This window comes from Trachurus japonicus, chromosome 15, assembly GCF_045865225.1.
Source record: "Trachurus japonicus isolate A0001 chromosome 15, Traja_1.0".
Lineage (NCBI taxonomy): Eukaryota > Metazoa > Chordata > Actinopteri > Carangiformes > Carangidae > Trachurus > Trachurus japonicus.
Genome location: NC_140921.1, coordinates 19,331,216 through 19,354,839, shown reverse-complemented (window position 1 = coordinate 19,354,839; position 23,624 = coordinate 19,331,216). Strand labels below are relative to the sequence as shown.

The following is a 23,624-nucleotide window of genomic DNA, read 5'->3' as shown; positions in this document are numbered from 1 at the left end:
TGGAAGTAATGTTTTTCATGGTAAATTTTTCTCCTGCTTTGTCAAACAGGTAAACATCCAAGCGCTGTGTTTAATGCATCCCAGTGGGACTCGGAGGTGCAGGGTGAAGTATATAGGGAACGTACTCATGGATGACATTTGAGTGATTCTACAGAGTAAAGGAATTAAATGTCACCCTTTTTGCCACTCTGTCCAAATACACAAACTTCTAACAGAGGAGCGTTTAAGACTAAATGAGTCAGTGTTTGAGTTAGTTACAAAAGTCAATTCATGCACTGTGCTCTCTTCAGCCTAAATGTTGCTCCTAACCTCAACCAGACTTCACTTCACATCTGCTCAAACTTTATCATCTTTATTTATTTCCTCCAAGTGTGGCGGCGACCCCAGCGCAGTGAGGACAAAGTCAGTGAGTGCAGAACTCATAATTTGACAAGAATCCACTAAAGACCCCCCAAAATAATCTGCTCTTCCTCCCACTGAAACATTAAAGCTCCATCATGACTTCACAACCTTTCACAAAATCTGAAATCAGGAACGAGGCATTTATCAAATAAATTGTGCTAGTTTTTCTGCACAGCTCTGGGGTGAGACTTACGACAAGTATGTGTTATGGGGCGTTATCTAATCCTTAAAAATAAATAGAAAACAAAAAAACAGACACAAATCCCCACAAATTAACCAGAGCTGCTCCTGGTGAGGCATATTAAATAACAAATCAAACTGCTGCACATTTGGCCCCCTGGGCAAAATTATATTAGGACAAAGAGAAGCATCACGCTCTGAACAGAGATGTACAATGGACTCAATGCTGAGAATTCAATACACTGACAAATGACCTATTGATTTATTTTGGTGCACTTCACATCATAATGCAACAGTTGCACTTGTAACTCCAACATCTCTGTGTTGTATCTGATGTTTTTCTCCCCATGTTTCATCTCTTTCTTTTTTACATCTGAATTAACAATTGTTTATGGAAACAATACAAACCAACTAGAGGATGTTATGTTTGCAGCATTTACGATTTCCAGATTGCAACACATTCACGAGGCTGCAACAAAAGCCTCACCCCATCTACGCCACACATCCCTGCATACAGATGCTCCCTGCATGTCGGCCTCCATGTGAGGCTCATGAAACAAATGTTGCGGTTAGGTCTTGGATTGAATTTTTCGCTCTTTCGGATAATGCACCATCCCCAGAACACCTCTCGCCCATGTAATGAGTACGGGAAGAGAACGAATCGCACGACGAAAGCAAGCAAGTTCATGACTAATGATTGTAAATCCATTCGGAGGAGATAAACACTGTTCTAGTCAACTACCTGCCCACAGTCTAAGAAAGTGCCAGCTTTGTCAAATGTAGTCATGCTTTACCAAATATTAAACATCAAGGGTCTCTTGCTGACAGCAGCCCGGCTGCGCACTGTTATCCAGTTGCCTTATTATACTGGATAAATCCTCTCTATGTCAAGCACCATGCCTGGATTTTGAGACCTAATTTAATTCCAGCTATATGCAGCTCTGGTAAAAGCCATGTGTTTGAGCTCTGACGTAAAAAGCACATGACAGTGATGAAGTGTCAAAGTCTGCAGAGAAAGGTGCAGAAACACAGTTTTTTTCTTTTTTATAAAACATTTGACACCGATGCCATCTGGTACATTAAATTAGATTTAAAATGATCAATAATTCAATCACAGAATGGTTTTCATCCTATCATTCAATTATTTCCTTTTGCCCCCTGGAAACACATTCGTATTCATATAATTCAAGGCCAACTCTTCAGCACCTCTAATTGGATCTAAAGTTAGTAATCTAGTAAAATGTATAGTAAAAGTGGAGCTCCTAAAGAACCAAGATGAGGGGAGCGCCGTCTGTTCCCCACATCACAGCAGTGCTAAAGGTCCTTGACTTTCAGGCAGCCACCTTTTTTCTCAAATTATTGGGCAGGCAGTTGGAGATAAGAAAAAAGGAAATGTCTCCTGACCACGTATGCTTTGAATAAATTGCATTGTGCACTATGAGGCAATATTCCAAGGCGGTATAATACAACTGTGGAAATTATTTATTTTCATCCATCCCCCTGCCACCATTCATCCATACTTCTGCCAGCAAATACAATGACATTGTTTCTGAGACAGCTGGGAAATGTTCTAGTCATCACCCCCAAAACTGCATCCCTGCCAAAACACAGTGCACTGAGACTGTGCATAAGCCATCTGAGTCCAGACCAGAGTGAAAACAAAGAAATAAAGCAAACCAAGAGGCTACTTTAAAGGGGTAGTTCAACATTTGGGCAAATTGGCCCATTGCCATAATCCCTATAGTCTTAGCAGTAGGTTCATTACCTTTAATTGTCGGTGCAAGCTATTTTTAGAACGGCGGAGCAGAGCCGCGAGCTGCTCAGAGTTTGATGAGGAAAAAACCAACCTACTTCTGTGACTATAGGGATTATGTCAATGGTCCAATTTGCCAAAATGTTGAACTATCCCTTTAAACACACGGGTTACACAGCTCAGTGAGCGATGCAGCCTCACAGACGCCGCCGCGGAATTTTATCAGGTAGAAAATGATGCTGAGATTAAAATAATGCTGCATTAAGGCCGGATGAAACCCTGCTGTGTTGAAAAAAAGGACTTGATCATTGAAAGATCACTAATATGTAAATTTAATACTTTATAAGTCAGGAACAGATTCTTCAAATCAACTCAGAATATCGACCCCCCCCCCCCACTCCTTTGATCCCTCATAGAAAAGACAGACACTTATTTCTACATGTACACAGTAAATGAAAGGAATAAAAAAAAAAAAAAATCAGGCATCTTGAAAGAAAGAGTCCAGATCCTCTGTCATCTCCGCCAAATCCTGGGAGGTATTTGCTGTTGTTTCTCGTGCTGCTGCTGTGGATCCTTTGGAGGCAGAGTTTTCTTGCAACCTCTGTGGAGTCTCCATCTCTCGCTTCACGTCCTTGCCTCCGCCCAAAACTCTCTGGCTCTCGATGAAGTACTGGTTGGGGTGGTTCAGTGAAAAACCGGAGTCTTCGATCTGCTCAAAAAGAAGAGAAGAGAAGACAGGAGCGGTGGGTGTTGGTTTTCACGGGAGTCGGGAGTTTGGTGGCAGATTTATCGATTCATGTCACCATTTATAAGATGATCACATAACATCTGCTCCGTTGGCTGAGATGTGAAATGCTTTGCTTAATTTGCCAAAAAGTTCCTAATTTAAAATCAGGAGAACTTCCACAGGCGCATTAGCAAGTTAAGTCACCGGCTCGCTGTTCTGTCGGAGCACAGTGAAAAGATGAAATGTCCTCTCAGGAAATAAAATGTCAAAATTACTCATTGTGAGTAAAAACCTATGAATCAATGAACAGATGAGGTTTGGGATCTTTCAAATGCTGACCTTTAGTTTTTAAACAATTGGCTAATGGTGAGTGATGTTTTCAAAACCTTTCATGATGAAGAATCAACGTTTTAAGCTACTGTGACAGTTTTGGACACGATGCAGTTCACTTTGGTACTGAATGATTTCTGTCAAGCTCAACAGGTAAAAATAGCAAACACTTTAACTAGATACGTTTGCAGTGGAAGGGTGACAACACACTTCTGGCTTTTTCAACTGTCAGTCATCTAAGGTATATTCAAGGTTGTTTTTTTTATGAGACGTGCAATTGTTTTAACACATTCACTGTGCTAAAAAAACGGGGGTTTTGCTGCTACAGCCTTATGAGGTCCATGATATGACTGGTAGCTTCTGAATACTAATGTTAGCAGATTTTACATGTTACATCACTCAGCCAAGTTTAAAACACTTCACTTACTAAATGTTCAGACTGTTAATCATCTATTTCTTACTCATTTTTAAAAAATAACTGTAGGATCACTATAAACAACATTTATAGAATATTAATTGAAAAAAACTTTCTAATAAGCAGGTTTTAATGTGTTAAGTAAGTAAATAAAAGATGCCGCTTTTAACGAGTTACATAATAGTGAATATGTCTCAATATAAACAACTTCAGCCACTGTCAGACACAGTTTTATGCAATTTACGCAATCACTGATCTACTTCAAGAAGAGATGTCTCACACAGAGTGCTGTTGTGTCTGAGAGCTATTGTACAATCAGTGCATTTCCAATTTGTATAAAAAAACAATCTAACATCAAAGCTACTCTTATATTCTTCATGTTGTATGTGTAGACACTGTCATTGCCATTTCAAGGACACCAACTCGCTCACTAAAATCAAAATGTATGAACTGGCATCACTTCCCAAAATTAACTACGACTATGTTTGAGAGTTAAAAATAACTGTTTCATCTCATATACGTATGTGATTTATGAAGGTGTAGTAAGGACAGGGAGAGAAAACCAGATTGTGTATTTAACTGCTGATCATAATGTGCTAAACTCACATGAATGACATGTGTAGTCACAAGCAAATACAGTGAGTTAAAGACCTTGTTTGTCATTTCTTCCCCCCCAGTCACTGCTCTTCTCTGAAGCCAGGACTCTGAGTGTGACTGAAAGGGATGATGACTCAAGCATCCAAACTTAAACAGATTAAATTAAGTAAGTATCCACAGGGGACAAAATAAATCTGAATGCTATAATAAACCTTTAAAAATTAAGTGGCTATGACAGCCAGCTAATGATGGATGTGATGACAGTTCTGGGTCTCTCTCCCGAGCCTCTCCGCGTCACATGTGAGGAACCAAACACCTGCGTCTGATGCAGGTACTCCCCGCTCCAAATTAAAACCTGAACTTACATTGTGTGTCAGCTCAAAGTACTTCTGGCATGCCAGCTGATAGTGCATTCCTTTAACCAGCTCCAGGATCTGCAACAATGGGGTAGAGGACAGAAAAAGAGAAGTTCAAAAACATCAGAGTTGAAATTTCAACCGCGTTCTCACACTGTCAAACTGTTACACTTCAGATACTGGCACAGAATATTTTCATATGCTATTGCCAACATTTTTGTGATTTTGCACTCTTGTAATCAAAATTGTTTTAATTGGCTTTCGATCAACTACCTACACAAACATCCCTCGTAAATCATTAAGACAGCAGAGAGTGCATCCTTCAGGAAATCTTTGCGAATGTAATCAAAACAGATCACGTTAAATATTCATGCCCTGAATCAACTCTTTGTAGCACGCAGGAACTGTTAGAAACCATTACACCTTCTGCTCTCCTGCTACATCTACATTTCTTAATTTCTATTCTATTTTTTTCTTCCCTTTCTGAAGCTCTGTGAAGCTGCAAACGGTGTGAGGAGCCACTTTGAAGCACGGGCTTTGGTCGGGTCGCATGAGGGCTCTCACATTCGTGTACCAAACCCACTGTAGTGTTAGTACTACTGCACACTCAGGGTGACTTACCTTCTGAAAAATAAATCCAAGGTCTTCAGCAGTCACTAAGAAAGAGACTCTAGTGAGGAATCTGCCTGTATTTGGCTCCTTCATTATTCTCTATATTCCTGAAGGCTGCCTCCAGCCTGATACTGCCACTAGCACGCTCAACCACTGTGGCTGGTATTAGATCTACGAGAGGGGTAATAAAAGGCAAACACTGGCTGTGCTGTGAGTTTCATTCCTATTTTCTCTTTTGCAAAAGAGGGAACCGTTTCTCTTTTGCTAAGTATCACACTTGTGTGTTCTGTGACTACTTCACTTGTATTTGTGGAAGGTACATTGGAAGGTTCTTCAGGGATTTGAGAAAACAGCTTGTCAAACATCCACACTATCACATTAAGATAAGACAGTTGCCAGGTCTTTTAAAAGAAAATAAACCACTGTTGCAGAAATATCGTAGGTCACTCTGCGAAAGCAACTAGTTTGTACGCACATTCATGGAGGAATCGGGACTCGACTTTTCATGCAGTGCCTCCAGCAAATCAAAGATTTCATGTATCCTGTGAAATTTTATTTCCTGTGGCACAATCATGAGGTTGATGTGCCATTTGAGTTACATATATTGACAACATTGCATGAACAGCCATCAAATCATAAATCTGGGGATCCATCAACTTTTCATCAAGCGCCATCACCAGGTCATGTTTTTAATTTGTTCAATATTTTGGTTTCTGAGTACCTGCAGCCAGTCAAAGGTTGTTGTTGTCTGCCCTCGGCCCTGCAGTCCTCTGTGCTGCCTTTACTTTCAACTTGTAATTAAAGCTCCACTTCTAAAACCCTGTCTAAGAGCAGCTGCCCTTTGCCACTGAGGGTATTGTGAACAATAGTGCCATTTTCCAGCTTCTAAATGAACTACACAAATTCTATTTATTACACCCCCACTGCAAAAAAAACAAAACAAACATATTTCCTGAGTTTCATGAGCTCAGGAAAGAAATGTTGAGGCAAGCCATTTGAGACACCCACTGACAACACGACGACACCCACCTGATTGATTCCACTGGGAGACACTTTGTAGAACTGGAGCTTCTGCTTCAGCAGCTCTGGATCGCTGTGACGAAACGGACATCCTACAAGCATAACATAAAAATGCATTTTAATCATTTATTATGAAAATGGACAATCACAGCATTCAGCACGTGAAAACTGTTCGTGCAGAGATTCTGGTGATGAACATCCACAGTCAGCTGCTGTGTCCCCATTTCCAAGCCAAATTCTTTTTTAACTGAAAAGCCCGATAATTAGGGTTGAGTGGCTTATCACACGGGTAATGGCTTCTTCCAAACAGCCGTCAACTCACCATGATGGTCGCCTTGGCTGGGTGCGTTTGATAAAATCACCTTCATGCAACTGTAGGGGGTGTAGTCTGTTCGCTTGCCTTCTTTGCCAAACATGTGGCGGATGCTGTAGGCATATGCTTTGTCAAACTACAGAGAGGGAGAGGAAGACAGGAGGGGAGAGAGGAAGAGAGGGCATTAGTGAGGATGAGAGTGTAAGAGGGACAAGGTTGGGGTGAAAAGAGACATTGTCATACATCATGTCAGTTTTGACAGGGTGTTTTCCTCAATGAAATATAGAGCTATTAGAGAGAACCTGCTGTAGAGGTGTCGCCACACTCGAGATAGCTGAATTATGGCTGCCTTAATACGGCCATCTTTCCCTCTGTGATTATGCTCCTTGTCCTGCAGAGTCCACTTTGACACAATGTGAGGAGTATATTTTAAATAGAAGAATGGAAATCCTAATATGATGTATTAGTATTCCACTTTAAAACGTAGCATTTCATTATTCTCTTGGTCAGTGGGAAAGTTAATTATCATCCCTTATTAAAATGCATCAGATCCATATTAGTATGGCAAGCAATGGTTGCAATAGTTGTTTCATTCCCAAAGTGTCATTTCCCCCATTTAAACTCTCTTATTGGGCAAAATGTCCAATCATTTCACAATTAAAGTCCAAAAACATAAAAGACATGTTTATATATCTTAACTTTCATTCTTTTCTGCCGTGCTCCTCAACTAATCAGATTTATTTCATGACCCACTGGAGGGTTGTTTGGGGTTGAGAACCACTGGACTGAACAAACTGTAACTGTTAACTACCTACAACAGCAAAATGCTGCTTATTCACTGATGCATCAGAGTTAACAATCTAATCACATATTATAGGTTTAATGATAGAGGCTATGTCTCAGTGGAGCATGTAGTTTTACTGAATCTGTGTGCTTCTTAAGTTTTTGCTCCAAACCACATGTCTTTGGTTTAGGATTGCTGATGGATAAAATGAGCGCATTAAGTAGCTCTTCTGATTTCAAGATGGTGTGATGGGCATTCGTACCTATTTAATTCACTGACTAACAAATCTAGAAAACGATACAGTAAGTGGTGATGGAATGATGATTTCTTGTAGCAACAGGTGGGCAGAAGATATGAAATGTATTTAAACAAACATGTGGAGCATCCACATTTTAATCAGTCAATCATTTGTCAAGCTCCAAATATTACTGACAAACAAATGCACTGACCAGCTAAATTCAGTCAAACAAAACCAGGCTTTGTCTGTCTGTTCCTAGTTTATCAGGGTTTGACTTTAAACAAACTAAGTGAGCTCCTGCTTTAGTTATCTGGAAAAATCTTTGTATGACTTCCCAAAAAGAAAAGCCCCAAAGTCAAGGACACAAGTGAACTGTATCAATAAACTTTTAAGTGCCAGACCTCTACAAACCTTCACACCATATTCTGTCCAGTTTGTTCCAAAGCAAAGAATCCTTTATATAATTTTTTGATGGGGGTCATTCCACAAAATCTCCACAGCCAACTCCTTTTATGTGTACCGTGCTTCTGAGCAACCATTAAAAATGAATTATTAGGACCCTGCCTCTAAAACTCAAACAGTAAAATACACACTGTGTGCTTCGACAGTGGCAGAACACAATCACCATGACTGCACCAGATCATAACACATTAATGTTGCAATAAAACCCCTGAACTTGCTAATGTGACAACCTGCAATAGCAATTTAAAAACCCATAAAATCTTCTTTAAGTACAATAAATCAAATATTAATTATTGAGAGCTTCTACGGATTCAAGAGGCTGTTTCCCAATTTAAGACCCCCCTACTCTATTAAAACTGATCCTGGAACTTCTCTGGCACTAAAGTGTGTTTAATGTGTACTACATTAAATAATTAGGGCATTAAAAAGATCCTGTGTGATCTAAAAAAAAACAAACAAAAAAAAAAACACTTAGCTGACAAGTTCAGTGCCAGAACATCTCTAAGACTGAGGAGGTTTGATGAAAGAGAAAACTTCATATGAACAACAGGTAACAAAAGCCTTTGCACAGAACTGTGAATAGCTCCAGAGTCAAATCCTTGATGTTTAATAACTGATGAGATATAACTGTTTTTGATGTTTGATTTTGTCTCAACACTGTACTCAGATCCCCCTGTTACACACAGCTCAGTTTGTTCTCCTCTTGTCCCATTTTTTACTTGCGCTGAATGCGGCTCTTTAAAAATTGTAATATCTTTTCCAGTGCCTCTTCTAATCACCAACTGTGTTCCTACACTTCAGCCTACACTTTAGATAATCCTGGATCTACTCTAATACTGTTGACCTCCAAACTGATGAAATTGAGAAAAATCAGAGTAGCGAGTCTGAACACAAGCACAAAAGATGTATTAAAGGAGCAGAGCCGCAGCTCTTCTAGTGCACATCTTGGCTCGTGGGGCTACATCATCGCTGCAACATCCCCCCACACTCTAGGACACATTCACAAAAACCTGCGGCAATGGAGACAGAGAAATAGGACACAATCAAAGGGATTATGTACGTGTGTGTGTGTGTATGTAAACTTGGCATGGCTTCTTAGGCTGAGTCCATAGTGACTGATGTGTCTGTAGCTCCAATCCCTCTTATATGTAATACCATTAAAATACTTTTTAATCTGCACTACAGGCCTTTTCACACCCTAAAAACAATAAAAGGTGAGAGACTATAAAACACTCCCAAGTGCACGCAAGGTAACGAGTTTTGCAGGGAGAAGAAGTTGACTGCTTTTTGAAATGGTCATTTTGTCAGAAATGAACAAGTAGAATCACAAACCAAACAAATTATCCTGGTAAATCCAATACAAGCTACACACATCTGCATGGACCTAGTTTGGACTGATGTTCAGCACCAGCAGTAAAACCAAGAGTCATTCTCTAGACTTTTTGTTTTATGAGATAAAGATGCACTATTCTGTTTATTTAAGAATAGGGCTTTTATTTATATGGCTCAACCTTTTTTGATGAAAAAAGAAGCAAAAACTGACAAACATCATGAGATCATTTCTCTCAGATCTCCTCAAGAAAAAAGACTCGTCCTCCTCCTCGCCGAGGAGGAGCTTGGGGCTTCTTTGAAATGTACTGAAAATACCAGTGATTAAAATAAAATGGTGTACATTTGTAACCAAATTTAAGAGCAGTTAATATAAAGTGTCATCCAATGAATCTCCACTATGGTCGTAAAAGACCCCAGAGGAAAAACCAATGCTGTAATGTGAAAAATGGTGTCAGTTAGTGGAAATTAATTAACCTGAAGTTAACATCTGTAAAACAAGCAGTTTGGAGCAGTCCAACCCTAAGGCTAAACAACACACTAAAATGTGGCACAAATAGACACTCCTCCAAATAAATTGGCTGACTTCCGTGGCAGGAAAAATGGTTAGATCAAGTTGATTTCATCAATTTTCCCCTCTCCCTCTAGTCTAATATTACACTGCCTCTTCCTCCAGGCCTCCCTTTAGGCATCGCTGCCTCCCATCTTTTTCTTCGTGCCAGTCGCATACTAATGAGCAGGCTTTGTGCAGCCTGCCACAAAGTGCAGTCCCTGACACAACACATACATCACTGTGAGAGCTGCGATCTGGTCAGCACCACTCTGCTGCCTCTGCTGTGGAACAAGAGCTGGGCTTTATGCAGAGCCCATCACACTTTCTCTTGGAGCTCGTACATGCTACCTCAGAGATGGGGCCAGCAACGAGGGATGTAACATGAATCCAGTCCTACTGAGGGCCAGTGAGAGACAGTCTCTGGGACAGCAGAGTGAAGGAGGATAGATGGGACACTTCTGAATGGCTCAAATGAAAATCCTTCTTTTGTTTTGGGAGACTGAAGACTAAATTGTGCTCCAGTGAATAACTAATAAAAAAACAAAAAAAAACAAAAAAACAATCACTGCTGATATTTTTGGTTCACATTCTGCCTGAGAATAGTTACATAGTTGTGTTAATTTGCAGGATGTTTTCTCCTTACACTGTGTGGTATTAGAATAAATTACAGGTGATGGTGCCAGTTAACACCAACCGACCAGAAGACTGATTTCTATTATAAAAAACAAAACAATTAATATAAGATAAAAAGAGAATCAGTTCTCTTAACTAATGCCAAAATAAAAATGTCTAAACACATTTTTAGTTTTTTTGCTGCTTGTATTTTTGTGATTTTCCATGGTGACAGAAACAGCTCAACAGTTTTGTGTTTGGTAAGAATTAGAATGTTCAAATAAATTACACAAAGTGTTTACTAGGGATTTTGGGCATGGGCCTTTTCTGTAGAGACGGCATAAATTTAGACCATATGAGTCTCTAACCAGTTGCATGACAGTGTATTTTGTTCTATTGCAAAGAGATGTAAGTAAACAACCTTACAAATGGCAAAGTGTCTGAATTTTAAACATCTATGCATCTTTGTGAATAAAGAATCTGGTCAGAGTCCTTTTAATGCATCTCATAACTAAAAACTGAGCAGGAAACAGGATCAGGATATTCCCACAATGTCACTCAGACATTATCTGAGTGACGCAAAACACATCATTGGACTGGAGAAAACAAAAGGAGCCTACCTGGAGTGGCATGGTAGGGAGTGGGACACCAACAAATGGATCCACTATACTACTACAAGTCATTATTAAAAGACAACAGCGCTCAGGGATCAAGGCCCATTCACATGAACTGCTGTGCCAGACTGCTGCACTGGGTTTCTATTCAGCACAGCACAATTATATGATTTCTTGGCACCTCGCACGCTGTTAATACTGCATCTCTTGATGAGCACTCAGAAATGCCACACACTTATGTGTGAGATTAAGCAGTGGATGGGTGCTTATCAGAGTAGGTTAGAGAGCTACACAGAGACTGTAATTTAAGCTTTTACGTTGCAAAAATAATTTACAGAAATAGAAATTACTACAAAAACAGGTCAAAAGCTTACGAGGCTGATGACATACAGTAAGTCTCTTACAGTGCCACAGAGCAATCAGATCATGCTGGTTTGATATTTACCTGTGAAGAAGCTTTGCAACAAACAATTATTTTTATTACCTCACCTCTTTCTCTAGGAACACCAGAGAGCAGTGAAGAAAGACTTTCCCCATTTCTTACAGCTCAGAGTGTTGTGATCAAATTTTCACATAAAAAAATAAAAGAATAGCTTAACTTTTACTGGACATTTTCATGTTTCATGCATAAGATCTCAATAACATATTCCTGAAGGTCTCTGTGTGGATTTCAAGCATTAAAAAACTACTCAGTCAGAAGCCATATACACATCTGAATCAGCCATATCTCATATCTCCTATACAGGCCCACCAAGGTGAGGCAGACTAACAGTCTTTAGTGTATAGAGCCATATTCCGAAAAACAAATCAATGCGATCTAAGTAATTAACTATTTAAAAAGCAGTTATTTCCTTTACACTCAACAAGGACAGGCATTAGCACTTTTAAGATCAGACTTTTAAAAACCATGTACTCAGACAAAGCCAACTCAGGCCCGCTGTCTAACAACATGTCTGCAGCTATCTAATGGACTCATTGGGGAAATGAAACCAAACTTTTTCAGAACTGTTCAATAAATGTTGGTGTGGTCCTGACTCATTTCTAATACATTTAATATCAAAAGTATCACAACCAGAACAAACAGTATGATTCATGAGATTCTGTCTGTGGCATATCCTGTCACATTAAGAAAAGATGTTCCCTTCCTGTGGCACAATTTTAATGTCTTTACTGTTTTGCTGCTACAACTGAATCAGCAAACCACTTAAGTCTTCATTAGACTCATTGTAGTACTGATGAAATCAGTGAACTTCCCTTTTATCAATACAGCTTTGATGAGGCCTCTTCAATAATACAAAAGCACCATCAAACCAAGTATTGACAAGCACCCAGGAAAGGACAAGGCGCTGCTGGGATATTAACACTGCCGTTGTGTGTTGCTTTAGCATAGTCATCATTTTTAACTTTACTTGACTGGTCTGGCACATTCTTGTATCATGACATTATAAAATTAAAATTGTCAACATTACCTTGTCTGCATCCACTTTTCCTCTGATGAACTCTGACCTCCAGAACTGCAGCGCCTGCTCCAGAGAGAGGCCGATCCCTTTGAGGAAGAGGCCGTACTGCATGCGTCCTCCATGACGGAGGTGGTGGTTCTCTCTCAGAGACTGGTGCAGTTGCCTCATGCACAGTGGGAAGGACTTGCCCGAAAGCTACAGGCAAAACACATTTAATGACTAACAAGCAAAACAAAAACTAATGTAATTCATCAGTACCTGTAAATTCCCACATGTTGAACGTAATGTGAACTGACTGATTACAACTAATGTGACACTAAATACACTTTCTATTCATTTCTCGCTGTGGGCCACCAGGGCAACTACACAAGCCTCATTTCTCCCCTTGTACACCAGCTTTCCCAGGCAACATGGCACCCTCAACTTGACATTTCGAGAATAAATGGTCAGTGCGACTCACTGAATCAATTTGTTCCAAGGAGATTTTCCCAACATTCTTCTGGATGCTGTAATCCTGTCCCATATAGGCATGACTGAAATGACAAAAAAAAATGTGAAAAATATCAGGACTGTGACAAATGAGACTGTATTCCTTTGGGAATATTAATGCAATTTTTAAAAGGCAACTGGGGTTGCCGTGAAACACGAACATATTTTCTGAGAAATGTTTCCTCAACTTAAATCAAATCTTCTTAAGATATAATACCTGGCAGACCTAAAGACTGGACACAGCTCAAATTATGAGAACTGCAATGATAAAAACACATGCTGTTCAACGTCCTGCCAAACAAACTTGAAACTGCTAAGCTGCAGTAGATTTTTAAGTCGATGACTTTGGCAATCTATCGACTCCCATGTGGCAGTGCTTCATATAACCCCCCTCCAATCCCCCCACCACAGAGATTAGTGGCCTGCCCACTAATCTCAACAACCTGCCCACTAATCCTCAACAACAATCGGGCAACACGACTTCTCCCACCCCTATATTCATGCTCCTACTTTTATCTCAAGTAAGATAAACACCCTCACTCTGCTCTGAGTTGCTCTTCTTGGCTATTGAAGCTGAAATGAAGTCAGTTGTCATTAAGCTACTATTTCATGCAAACTCCTGCTGTTGCTGATTCACTTCAGCTGTCAGTAGTGTAAAAGTTGGCTTTTACATCAAGATATCTGCTGCCTTAGTATCAGACGGCAGCACTAGTATTTGATTAAATATGTTAACTAAATTTACATTTTAGGTGTCTTTTAATATTGCAATGCAGGTCTGATAAAACAAGATGCAGGTTTAGGGCAGCATTCGTATCGAGTGACAGGCTTGGCTTGCATATTTTTGCAAAATTGAACCCCACAATACATCAAGATAAGCGACAGCTCTTACTGCACCATTCCTCTCTTATGGAAAACAACTTGCAGTGTGTCCACATCACAGATGCTGATCACAGTCTGCTCACAGTACGACAAAGCAGGTACACCAACCATATGGAGTTGGGCTGCATACTGAGCTCCGCTTAATCTAATATTTGATCATGAAAACACATTACATTTTAAAATTCTAAATCAATTATGTAATAAATCCCAAAAAGCACTTACAAGGTGAAAACATGCCCCCCACTATTCGAAGGCTAATGAAATGCAACGCGTGAGAAATCGTAGGAGACACGATGCATATGTTGCATATTTCTGATTGCCTCGAGACTGAGGTAAGCAACAATAAAAATACTGTAGATGATGGTGTACACGTAGCCAGGCACCATAAGTTCCCACAACATCTGGACGTGTCTACAGGGACAGATTGGGTTGACTCTGACCAGCCACAAGCCCTCAGCCCTCCTCGCTGCCAAAGATCAATCCTCCTAAATCTCTTTTTTTTTCTTCCAACAGGGTCCTGGCAAAATGGAAACAAAGTTATCAATCCTGCTGCTTACCTGAGGTGGTTAAGGAGTGGTTGGAGCCGTTCATCAGATTGCACTGCTGGTAGGGAGCGGGCAGTCAGCTGCAGAGAGACAGGCATCACAATGAGTGATGGTCAGCAGCAGCGTAGGTCAAAAGAGTGGAGCAGTCTACCATTTGCAGGTGTGCCAAGATTAAGTAAAACATAGAACAAGAGTTAAAATACAAGGTCATGGAATCAGATTGGCTTAACAGGGTTGAACAAAACTCAAGAAAAACAATCACTTCATTAAGACTCAAATGTTTCTGGAACCACATTATCCAAATTTAACCAAACAAGTGAACACTATCAATCAGGAATAAATTCCAGACACGCTGCCTCAGTCGGTTTCAGCTAGATGTGAACTTTTTTAGCTGTGAGTCAGACTGGATTTTCTTAATTCAAAAGCAAACAGAGATATAAGCACATCTCTCCCCATGAAAATGCTTTAGTCAAATTGCATCATAAACACAACTCCAAACAGCAACAGTATACCATCAACCCTTTCAAGGTCTGCCCTACAGATACACACACAAAAAATGTTTAGTATATGACTCTATCTGTTGAAATGAACATAGAACCAACAACTGGTCATTGGAGTCATATGGAGAAGCAGCTTTTCATTTCATGCCTTTTTAATGGCACATTTTTGGCACTGTCCTCCTGCTGTCCCCAGTGGAAAAGAGCCATTATAGTAACACAGAAACAGTGACAATGGCACAGTTACAAGGAAATAGTTCTGGAGCATTATTCCATTCCAGCAGTTAGTGGTCCGGATAATTACCAGGAAATTGGAGAATGGCCGAACTGGACCAAGTTTTCCTCATTATTTGTTTTTTTGTCTCTTTTTCTAATCCTGTCTGCCTGCCCTGCTGTAATGGAGGAAATGTATTCAGGTTAAAGCAAATCAAGCAAATGTTTCCCACTATACCAACATTAGCACAGAGATAACAGCGTTCTATATTAGAGCAACCCAATCATTATTTGGACACCAGAATCACTTCTACAGCCGGTGCAGTTCTAGACTTCCGCGGCAGTGAGTCTTAGATGAGTGCTTCAGTTTGTCAATAGACATTTTAGATCAGTGGCTGTGCAGAGTCCACTCTTTGACTTGAACATGGGCATTAGCTTAGAACTTCCCTGATTGAAAGTGACGACTTGATTGCATACAAGGAATGGACAGCAGAACACAATCTAACCTTTGCTCAAACTACTACAGCAGAAGTCTCCAACAGGGGGTCGGTACTGCAAGGGGGTCGCAAAATTTATGGTTGATTATCTTTTAAATATTTTTTTGTTTCCACATTTATGTTTAAAATAAAAAACTTAAAGCTGTACAGAAAAGAAATTTGAATTTGAGCCCACTCTGGGTCATACAATTAGTGTTAATAACTCATCTATCAGACGATGTAGGCCAAACTTTGTGCAAAATTCTATTTTTGATTAAATCCGGGATGAAAGTGTGGCTTTTTTTTTTCGCATTGGATAATGCAGGCGCATGGATTATACGTCAGCCTGCTCACGATTCATCAGCCACTGATATTGGATCCGTCATCCGTCAATCAAACGTCTGAGACAACACACACACACACCAAGCTTGGTCTCGCCCCAAGCTTTGAATATCCCGCCCGCTCGAAAACGACCAATCAAATTTGTTTTCCTTACTCGGGTAAACTCGTGCGACAACTCGTGACAACTTGGCGCGACAAACAGGACAAACGGCCATTTCTGTACACCTTTAAATTTGAATAGCTTGTATAAATTATTATCATGTAATTGACTGACATTGTTGATATTGGCACTGGTATTAGTGCATGTTCTTCACGCCGTAGATGAGCCAACATATGAGATGTGTTACCGCAGAATTAACGTCACAAGCAGTTCAGCGTTTTCACAGTTGGACTTTTCTCCACTTTCTTACCATAGCCAGTTATCGAAATCGATCAAAAATGTATCGCAATCCCGAATCGAGATCGTTTTATCGCCCAGCCCCATCTGTGATGCATGCATGATCAGCGAAGTAGCAAGTATCTATTCTACTGACACAAAACCTTCATAGCAGATAAGTTCACTTCAGGGAAACTCAAAAGATGAGCTCCACTGTCTGTTTGTCTGGGACTGAGGATCCGCAGTGTTGTGTCAATGGCAGTAATCTGGTCTAACAATCATTGCTGTGTTAACAGGCAAAAACTGCAGGGTTTATTTTCAGCAGAAGGTGGGTGCAATTACTGCAAACGCTGATCCCTCATATTAATTATACACTCTCTCACATTCAAAAATAGTTTAATGAATGTGTTTTTTCCCCCTTTCCTGGCACCATGGTTTCCTGTGGCTGTTACATCTGTAGACGATGAATACAGAAACTATTAAGTCCTTCGGGGATGAAATAAAGTATAATCTAATCTAATTTATATTACTCATGGCAAACGTCTTTGTTCTGATCCAACAATGGATTTCCCAATGCAACTCTGATAGTGACTTCAGGTGTGATATTCACACTCACCAACAAATACAATTGTGATATGCAGGTCCTTGTAACTGCATGTTTGATAATTTTCATATAATTTGTCTGTGGCTTCTAAATCACCTACAGTATACACTAACTATCGTCTGTGTTTCTGACAGAAGAAGCCTCATTCATGAACTGTACATGGCCACTGCCTTTGGCTGTTGATCATGCCTGTGCCTGCTCCCCAGTCTGGACCGCGATTTAACTTGAACCAAGGTTGTCTCCTCACATGTATTATAAAAAACGCCTTTGGTCCCCAAAACATCATGGTTCACAACCCTCGGGGCATTCGATGCAATGCACAAGTGTGCCGATATTGCGACTTCACAGACCCTCTTCCACCTCCTTTTAAAAAAAACATCATGCCCATAGGGAGAATAAGCACTTTCACACTAGCTGTCCTCCGATCTTCCCTCCAGACATTTTATGTCATGTGTGCATACTTACTCCCCTCATTTGAACCACAACTTTCTCCAGTTGCCCTCGGGGCTCTCGAGGGAACAACCAATTTATTATTATGCCTTATGCACCCGTGGTTACTGTATACACAAAGTCCATTTACTGAAACTACATGTACAAGGCGTAGATGTTAACACCTCAGAATATAATGTAAAATGAAGCGGTGGGAGTGAGTCAGAAAGATGTTCATTCAAATCTATGATAGTGATTATTTTTGTGGTCAGAGTTACGTGTGTTGCATTAAAGCCTTGTAGTTGTACATTCACAAAGTACAAGAAGAAAATGGTAAGTTGTTGCTACATGTTTACACCATGAACTGCAACTGAAGTATGCCTGAAGTTGCCATATTTATGCCAAGTTCATATTCTCATTCATCTGTGAGCTTTCTGGAACATCACATAAGACCCATTATTGAGCTTTTCAAAAACGGCAAAGAGCTGCAAACACTTACTGCGAGGGCTTTAGATAGCCTTGTGCGAAAATCATTGAGAACAATGGTAACAATGTCCTGGTGAGGGATGTACACGTAGCCTCCTTTGAGGTACACCTTCCTTGTTCGCACTAGATCCAGGGCATCTTGAAAGGGAACCTTTAAAAAACAAAACAAAACAAAAGAAAGAAAAAAAAGCAGGGGAGAAAATCTTTTCAATAATGCATTCACAAGAGATCTTTTAATATTCCGTTTGCATGTTTAGTGTCAGGATGTTGATGCCAACCCTTTGCCCTTTATGTTTTTTGGCTACTTAAAATGCGATCCAAGGATTTAAGACTTATTCTTGTGATATTCCATAAAGTGTTTAATGATTTACATTCTCAATGAAGAGACTGTCCACAACAAGAATAAAATGCAAAATCAAGTAGCAGGCCATGACATTTCTCCTTTCCCTTTTATGAATAGACAAACAGTCTTTAAGTTACCCAACTGTGAAAGGTTATGATGGTGATCTGTCAGTCAGGCAATTATTTTTCAGGTTCACCCATCCACACCAATTTCAGAGATTCCTACACTTATATTAACATTTAATGATTTGACAATCTTATGTCAAAACATTTCTTAAGAAGTATTACAAAACAGTCAGACACATTTGGGAGTGTATGCATTCTCCAATATGTTGATTTAAACTGCCTAAGGGAAGAATAGTTGCTTATTTATTTCATATTATAAGATGGTCTGACTCCATCTGACAAAATATAGGCCCTGGGGGTAGGTGAGTAAAAACATAGACCTAAGTAGGATTTACTTTAGTATGATCAATATTTCATTTTAAAGAGTATTTTAAGAGTGGCTGGTCTTCTTAAGTTAGGAACACACAGAATTGATGACACTAGTGAGAAAGCTCTTGTGATAATTATACCAAGCATGACATTGGCCCAGAGGCAGAAGTTACACTCTATGACAGCCGATTGCAATGAGTTATTGCATGTAATAGTGATGGTCAGAATCAAAAATTAATGGTTAATATTCATGATTAATGCTTCAACATTAAGAAGAGGAACTCTGAGAAAAGGATCTCAAATAAACCTGTATCCTGTTATACAGTATATCACTTAGTAATGGCTTCAAATAGAAACTCGGGGAGAGAATCACAAGGACAGAGATTTCCACTATAATGGAAGTGCAAAGTGCATCTTTTTTTTTTAGAAACTCTCCTGATTAGCTAATGTGACTTTATAACTGCACAACTCCAGTTTTAAACACAGCCTTTTTGTGTTAAAGCCAGGTGAACCTGATCTGAGATCACTCTGATGACACCATCTGGGTTAAAACTGGTGGAGTGCTCCTTTAACATGGCAAACACCCCAGGGGTGAGTCCGGACACCCCTTTGTTAAAATGAGCCAAACTCAGATATTACTGAAACACGACCATCTGCTGGAAATGATGGAGCTTGATAGTGAATAGAAGAAACACTTTGAAGATAATTACAGTGGAGCGGGTGAGTTTAACATAAAAGCATTTTCTGATTGGCTGTTACGATACAAATGTTAAAACTGCTAGTTCATGGTCCTATGTCTACATTCTGCACATTTCATTCACCTACTGGGAACTAAAAGGTTTAGAAACTATTTTATGGAGGCACATTTAATCACTTAACTTTCTTCATGGACTCAATTGACAGAGATGAGTAACTTACTTTGTAGAAGTCCTGACTCTCAACAGTGACTCCACTGGTGCCGTAACTGGACGTGACAAGCTGGTCCTTCATAGCCTCCTTCTCCGTGGCGCTAATCTGAAAAGGTATTGAAGGGGATGATGAATTTCAGTGAAGAGTTGCAAAGACAGAGCTACGTCAGTGTTAATACAATGAAGGTTGAAGCTCATGGAAACCAAATGTCATTTATCAAATTAATGCACCATTTTCATCCTTGCTAGACTCATTATGCGCTGATGAATTATTCAGTAGTTTTTCCACTTATGAAAACCTGCTGCATGCTTTCTTTAAAGTGTGATTTTGGATGCACATAAGTAGGAGGGAGACAAAAGACACTGACACAAAGACTTATTCTTCACATTATTAGGAATGTAAGAGTGTTAGAAAAATTGCCAATTTATGTAAATTTTAAATCTCTGAAATATCATTTTAATCAATGTTTTACCAAAATAAATAAATTAAGAAAAATGAAACTTTTTAATCACCATACAAGAAAGCCCTCAACATTCATTGGCCCAGTTACAGTGATCAAACAGCTCCATCTAGTGAGAATACAACTGAATAACATTACATACTGAGTTTTTAAGTTTGGAAATGTGATGCACACTGTTATTCACTGAAATGCATAAAAACATTAAACTCAAGCAAAAGAACAGCTTCCAGAAACTTACTGTGTTGTACTGCAGGTTGTTTTTATGCAGAAATTCACGTTTTTGATCGGATGGCAACTCATCGAATCGGTAGCGGAAAAGATCAACTTCCTGTTGTATAAACCAACGCCTGAGATCTTCCCTTTAAGATCACATTAAAAATAAATATTTAGTTTGGTTGCTTTTCAAAGATACTCATTTGCTGTCAAAAAGATACAACTGTTATTAAATACTAAAATAATTTTCACTTACGTTTGGCAGTAGGCGAGTCTGAGAATGAAGTGGGAGATATGATCCTTTCTTCGTTTCTCATATTCATCTTGTCCAATATGAGATTTCTTATCATCCTTGGGTATCTAGGTAACAAGCATTTTAAATTACAGTGCTGTAGTTTTCAACTCTTCTTCTCTCTCGGCTTTTGCTATCCCTTAAATTATCTCAGGGCTTTGGGGATTTTTAATTAATTTGAACATATGTAAAAAGAAAAACATTTAGATCAGACATTTAGATTATGTCTGGTAATGGTGCCAGAGGTGCAGGCCTCTAGTGATAAATGTAAATGTAATTTTTTTTACATTTACTTACATTTAACTCATAAATGTAATTCATCAGCTGCTACTTTGAATAAACATTTTTGACAGATTTTCTTTTGTTTGAAAAATGCACATTTATGCACCATTCTGGGACACCCTGAAAAAGGATGCCTAAAACCTAAATAAAATAAAAGTCAATAACACTACTAATACTATCTATGGCTGCAACTAGAAATGTTGATCAGTGCAGGGTGACAATTTAAGATTAATGTTGTGTAGGCTTCATCTGAAAACCAAAACTGGGATTATGAACACAGAAATCATTGTATGACAAAGCTTTGAGGATGAGGATTTCACACTGGAATTCAATAACAGTTTGCACAAGCTGCACTGCAGTTTTCAATGTATGCCATACTCACTGCGTCAAGCCTGTAAGGAAAGTTCAGGTTTTTAGACTCAGCAGATAGTTTCTTCTTGTAGTCGTCTGACAATTTCACATAGCTCACTCCCAAGTTCTCAGTGGTCTTCAACACTGCAGTGGCATTAAAAGACGATATGTTCTTGTTTAATCACACTGAAAATGTATTTCATGACATCAGAGAATACAGTGCTTACGGAAATTTTCATTATCCAAAAGCAATTTGAATGGTATAAGACCAAGTACTTACATTTTACTCTGTCCACAGCAAATGTCTCAAACTCAGAGAGGGAGATGTTTTCAAGAGGAGGCTGCCCGTAGAACTGCAGAGCATGTCCATACAGCTCCGTCTGAGGGCTGGTATCAATCTTTCTTCGTCTGCTACCAAACTGCATTGTGCCAATTCCTAAAGGAAAATAAGAGTCTTTAATGTGCCACCAGAGAAAAAGCTGCTGGGTCACCATGTTAGGATGTCTGGTGCAACTGAAACATGCAGGTCCAAATCAGTGTCAATTCACTGATTAATCAATTTGTTGATTGGCAGAACACCATAAGCAAATCTTTTAATTTTTCAATTACATATGTTTTATTGTATTTAGCAAACCACAAAAGCTTTGTTTAAATCACACAGTAAACTGAAACTCTTTGGGTTTCAAACTGTTAGTTTGACAAAACTAACAATAACACATATGAAGATGTCATATGTTAGGCATTTTCATTCTCTATGTTTCTAGGGCCAACCTGATCAAAAAAGATAATCTGCAGGAAATCACTGATGAGCCGATTGATCATTAGTTGCATCCATGATCCATACAAGGTAAAACCAAAAACAAAAAAACAACAACAAGCATGGACAGAAGAATTGTCTGACCTCTTACAAGACCCTGACTTTATGAAATGCCAAAAATACAGTGACTCACCCAGTTAATATAATAATAAAAAACATAAAATAAATGCCTACCTAATCTCACTTACTACCTATCATCAAACTATACTGAGGTTAAACAAACTAATCTTACTATAATTCATCAGAAAACGCAAGTGAAGACTAGAAATGCATATACATGTGTATAAAGCACAAACAAAACATATTTTGATCTGCATCTGTCCAAGCTGAAGCTGCCCTTGACCAGTCTGCAAAGACTAACGTCACTGTGAAGTTTATTCCTACATGGATATAAGTTAACGTTACGTTACAAGCGTAGCAGCTGTGAGCTAGCAACACAGACAACTAACTTTACTAGCAACAAGCCTTAATATATTTACAAAGAGTCCTGACCAGCAGCCCGACTCTGAGACTTAACTTAGCGAGTATCAAAACGTACGTTATCAGGACGGTATCTGTGACAGAGACCATTTAGCTGGACGCACACACACACAACTCTGACTGTTACGTTGTGAAAGATGCTAGCTAACACACACTGCAGGCTGCCATGGAAACTCACTTGAAGTCGGCCGAGCTCTAAAACAAACGGAGCAGCTTATCACACCAGCGACTGGTCGAAGAATTAATGTGCAATATTGTCACTACGTTACCGATTAAACGATGGAGCAGCTGTCTCAACGCTCAGTCCCGCCAAACAAAGTGGGCTGTTCAACAAACGCGGGTAAATGGTGACGTTTTTAGTGAACGCAGGAAGAGGAACGCCGTCATGACGTGAGCGCTCGTTTAGTTGTTCTGCATCTCCCGTTGTCGACGACAGCGTCAAATCCTTTCACCTTTAAAGACACATTGGAACTTGTCATATACGGTACCTGGAGAAATTATGACTTACAGGTAATATAACCCGCGTTTATACAGTTAAAGTTTTTTTCTGAATCATTTGTCGTCTATCTGGATGCAACAGCCGCGAATCCATAAGAGCATCTGTAGCGCATAACAAACGCACCCGGAACATTGTGGCCTTTGGAAACCAGCATCATCTCTCCCTAAAATGCTCTCGGGCCTTACTAGAAAGCTTTCAAAAATAGGTCATGGTGGTGTAGCAATGCTTGATTTATTGAGAATGTATCTGCAATTGACAATCAAAGTTCCTGGGAACTTTGGGACTGTTAACCAGCATTGTTAATGAGTTTGCAGAATAGCTGTGCTTTTGAGTGAAAGTCTTTGAGGCTTTCGTACTCGAATATTTATTTGTTTTGTATTTTAATTTTTAATTTCGTTTAATTTTTTCAGTCATATCTCCATTATACATCGTGCCAAATAACTGATTTGAA

At 39.4% G+C, this 23,624-nt stretch overlaps 1 protein-coding gene across 1 annotated transcript; it reads right to left on the bottom strand.

The window, feature by feature from the left end:
* Window positions 1-2,808: 2,808 nt before the first annotated feature.
* On the bottom strand, window positions 2,809-23,064 carry prim2 (DNA primase subunit 2). The gene is made up of 14 exons (XM_085800270.1): window positions 22,944-23,064; window positions 21,658-21,813; window positions 21,409-21,521; window positions 20,709-20,812; window positions 20,478-20,598; window positions 19,789-19,884; window positions 18,107-18,244; window positions 14,683-14,750; window positions 13,218-13,290; window positions 12,767-12,952; window positions 6,715-6,841; window positions 6,402-6,484; window positions 4,770-4,838; window positions 2,809-3,044 (listed from the first exon to the last, which is right to left on the bottom strand). Exons 2-14 carry the CDS (start codon window positions 21,800-21,802, stop codon window positions 2,814-2,816), a joined length of 1,554 nt encoding a protein of 517 aa, XP_085656396.1. The 5' UTR covers window positions 21,803-21,813; window positions 22,944-23,064; the 3' UTR covers window positions 2,809-2,813.
* Between the last annotated feature and the right edge of the window lie 560 nt (window positions 23,065-23,624).

Bases quoted from the DNA above. Each gene is read 5' to 3' on its own strand.
- prim2 (XM_085800270.1), bottom strand. From the start codon at position 21,802: ATGCAGTTTGGTAGCAGACGAAGAAAGATTGATACCAGCCCTCAGACG. The intron at 12,953-13,217 runs GTGAGTCGCACT...TTTTGCCTGTAG, and splicing joins CCTTGGAACAAATTGATTCA to CTTTCGGGCAAGTCCTTCCC. The intron at 3,045-4,769 runs GTAAGTTCAGGT...CTTTTTGAGCAG, and splicing joins ACTTTGAGCTGACACACAAT to ATCGAAGACTCCGGTTTTTC.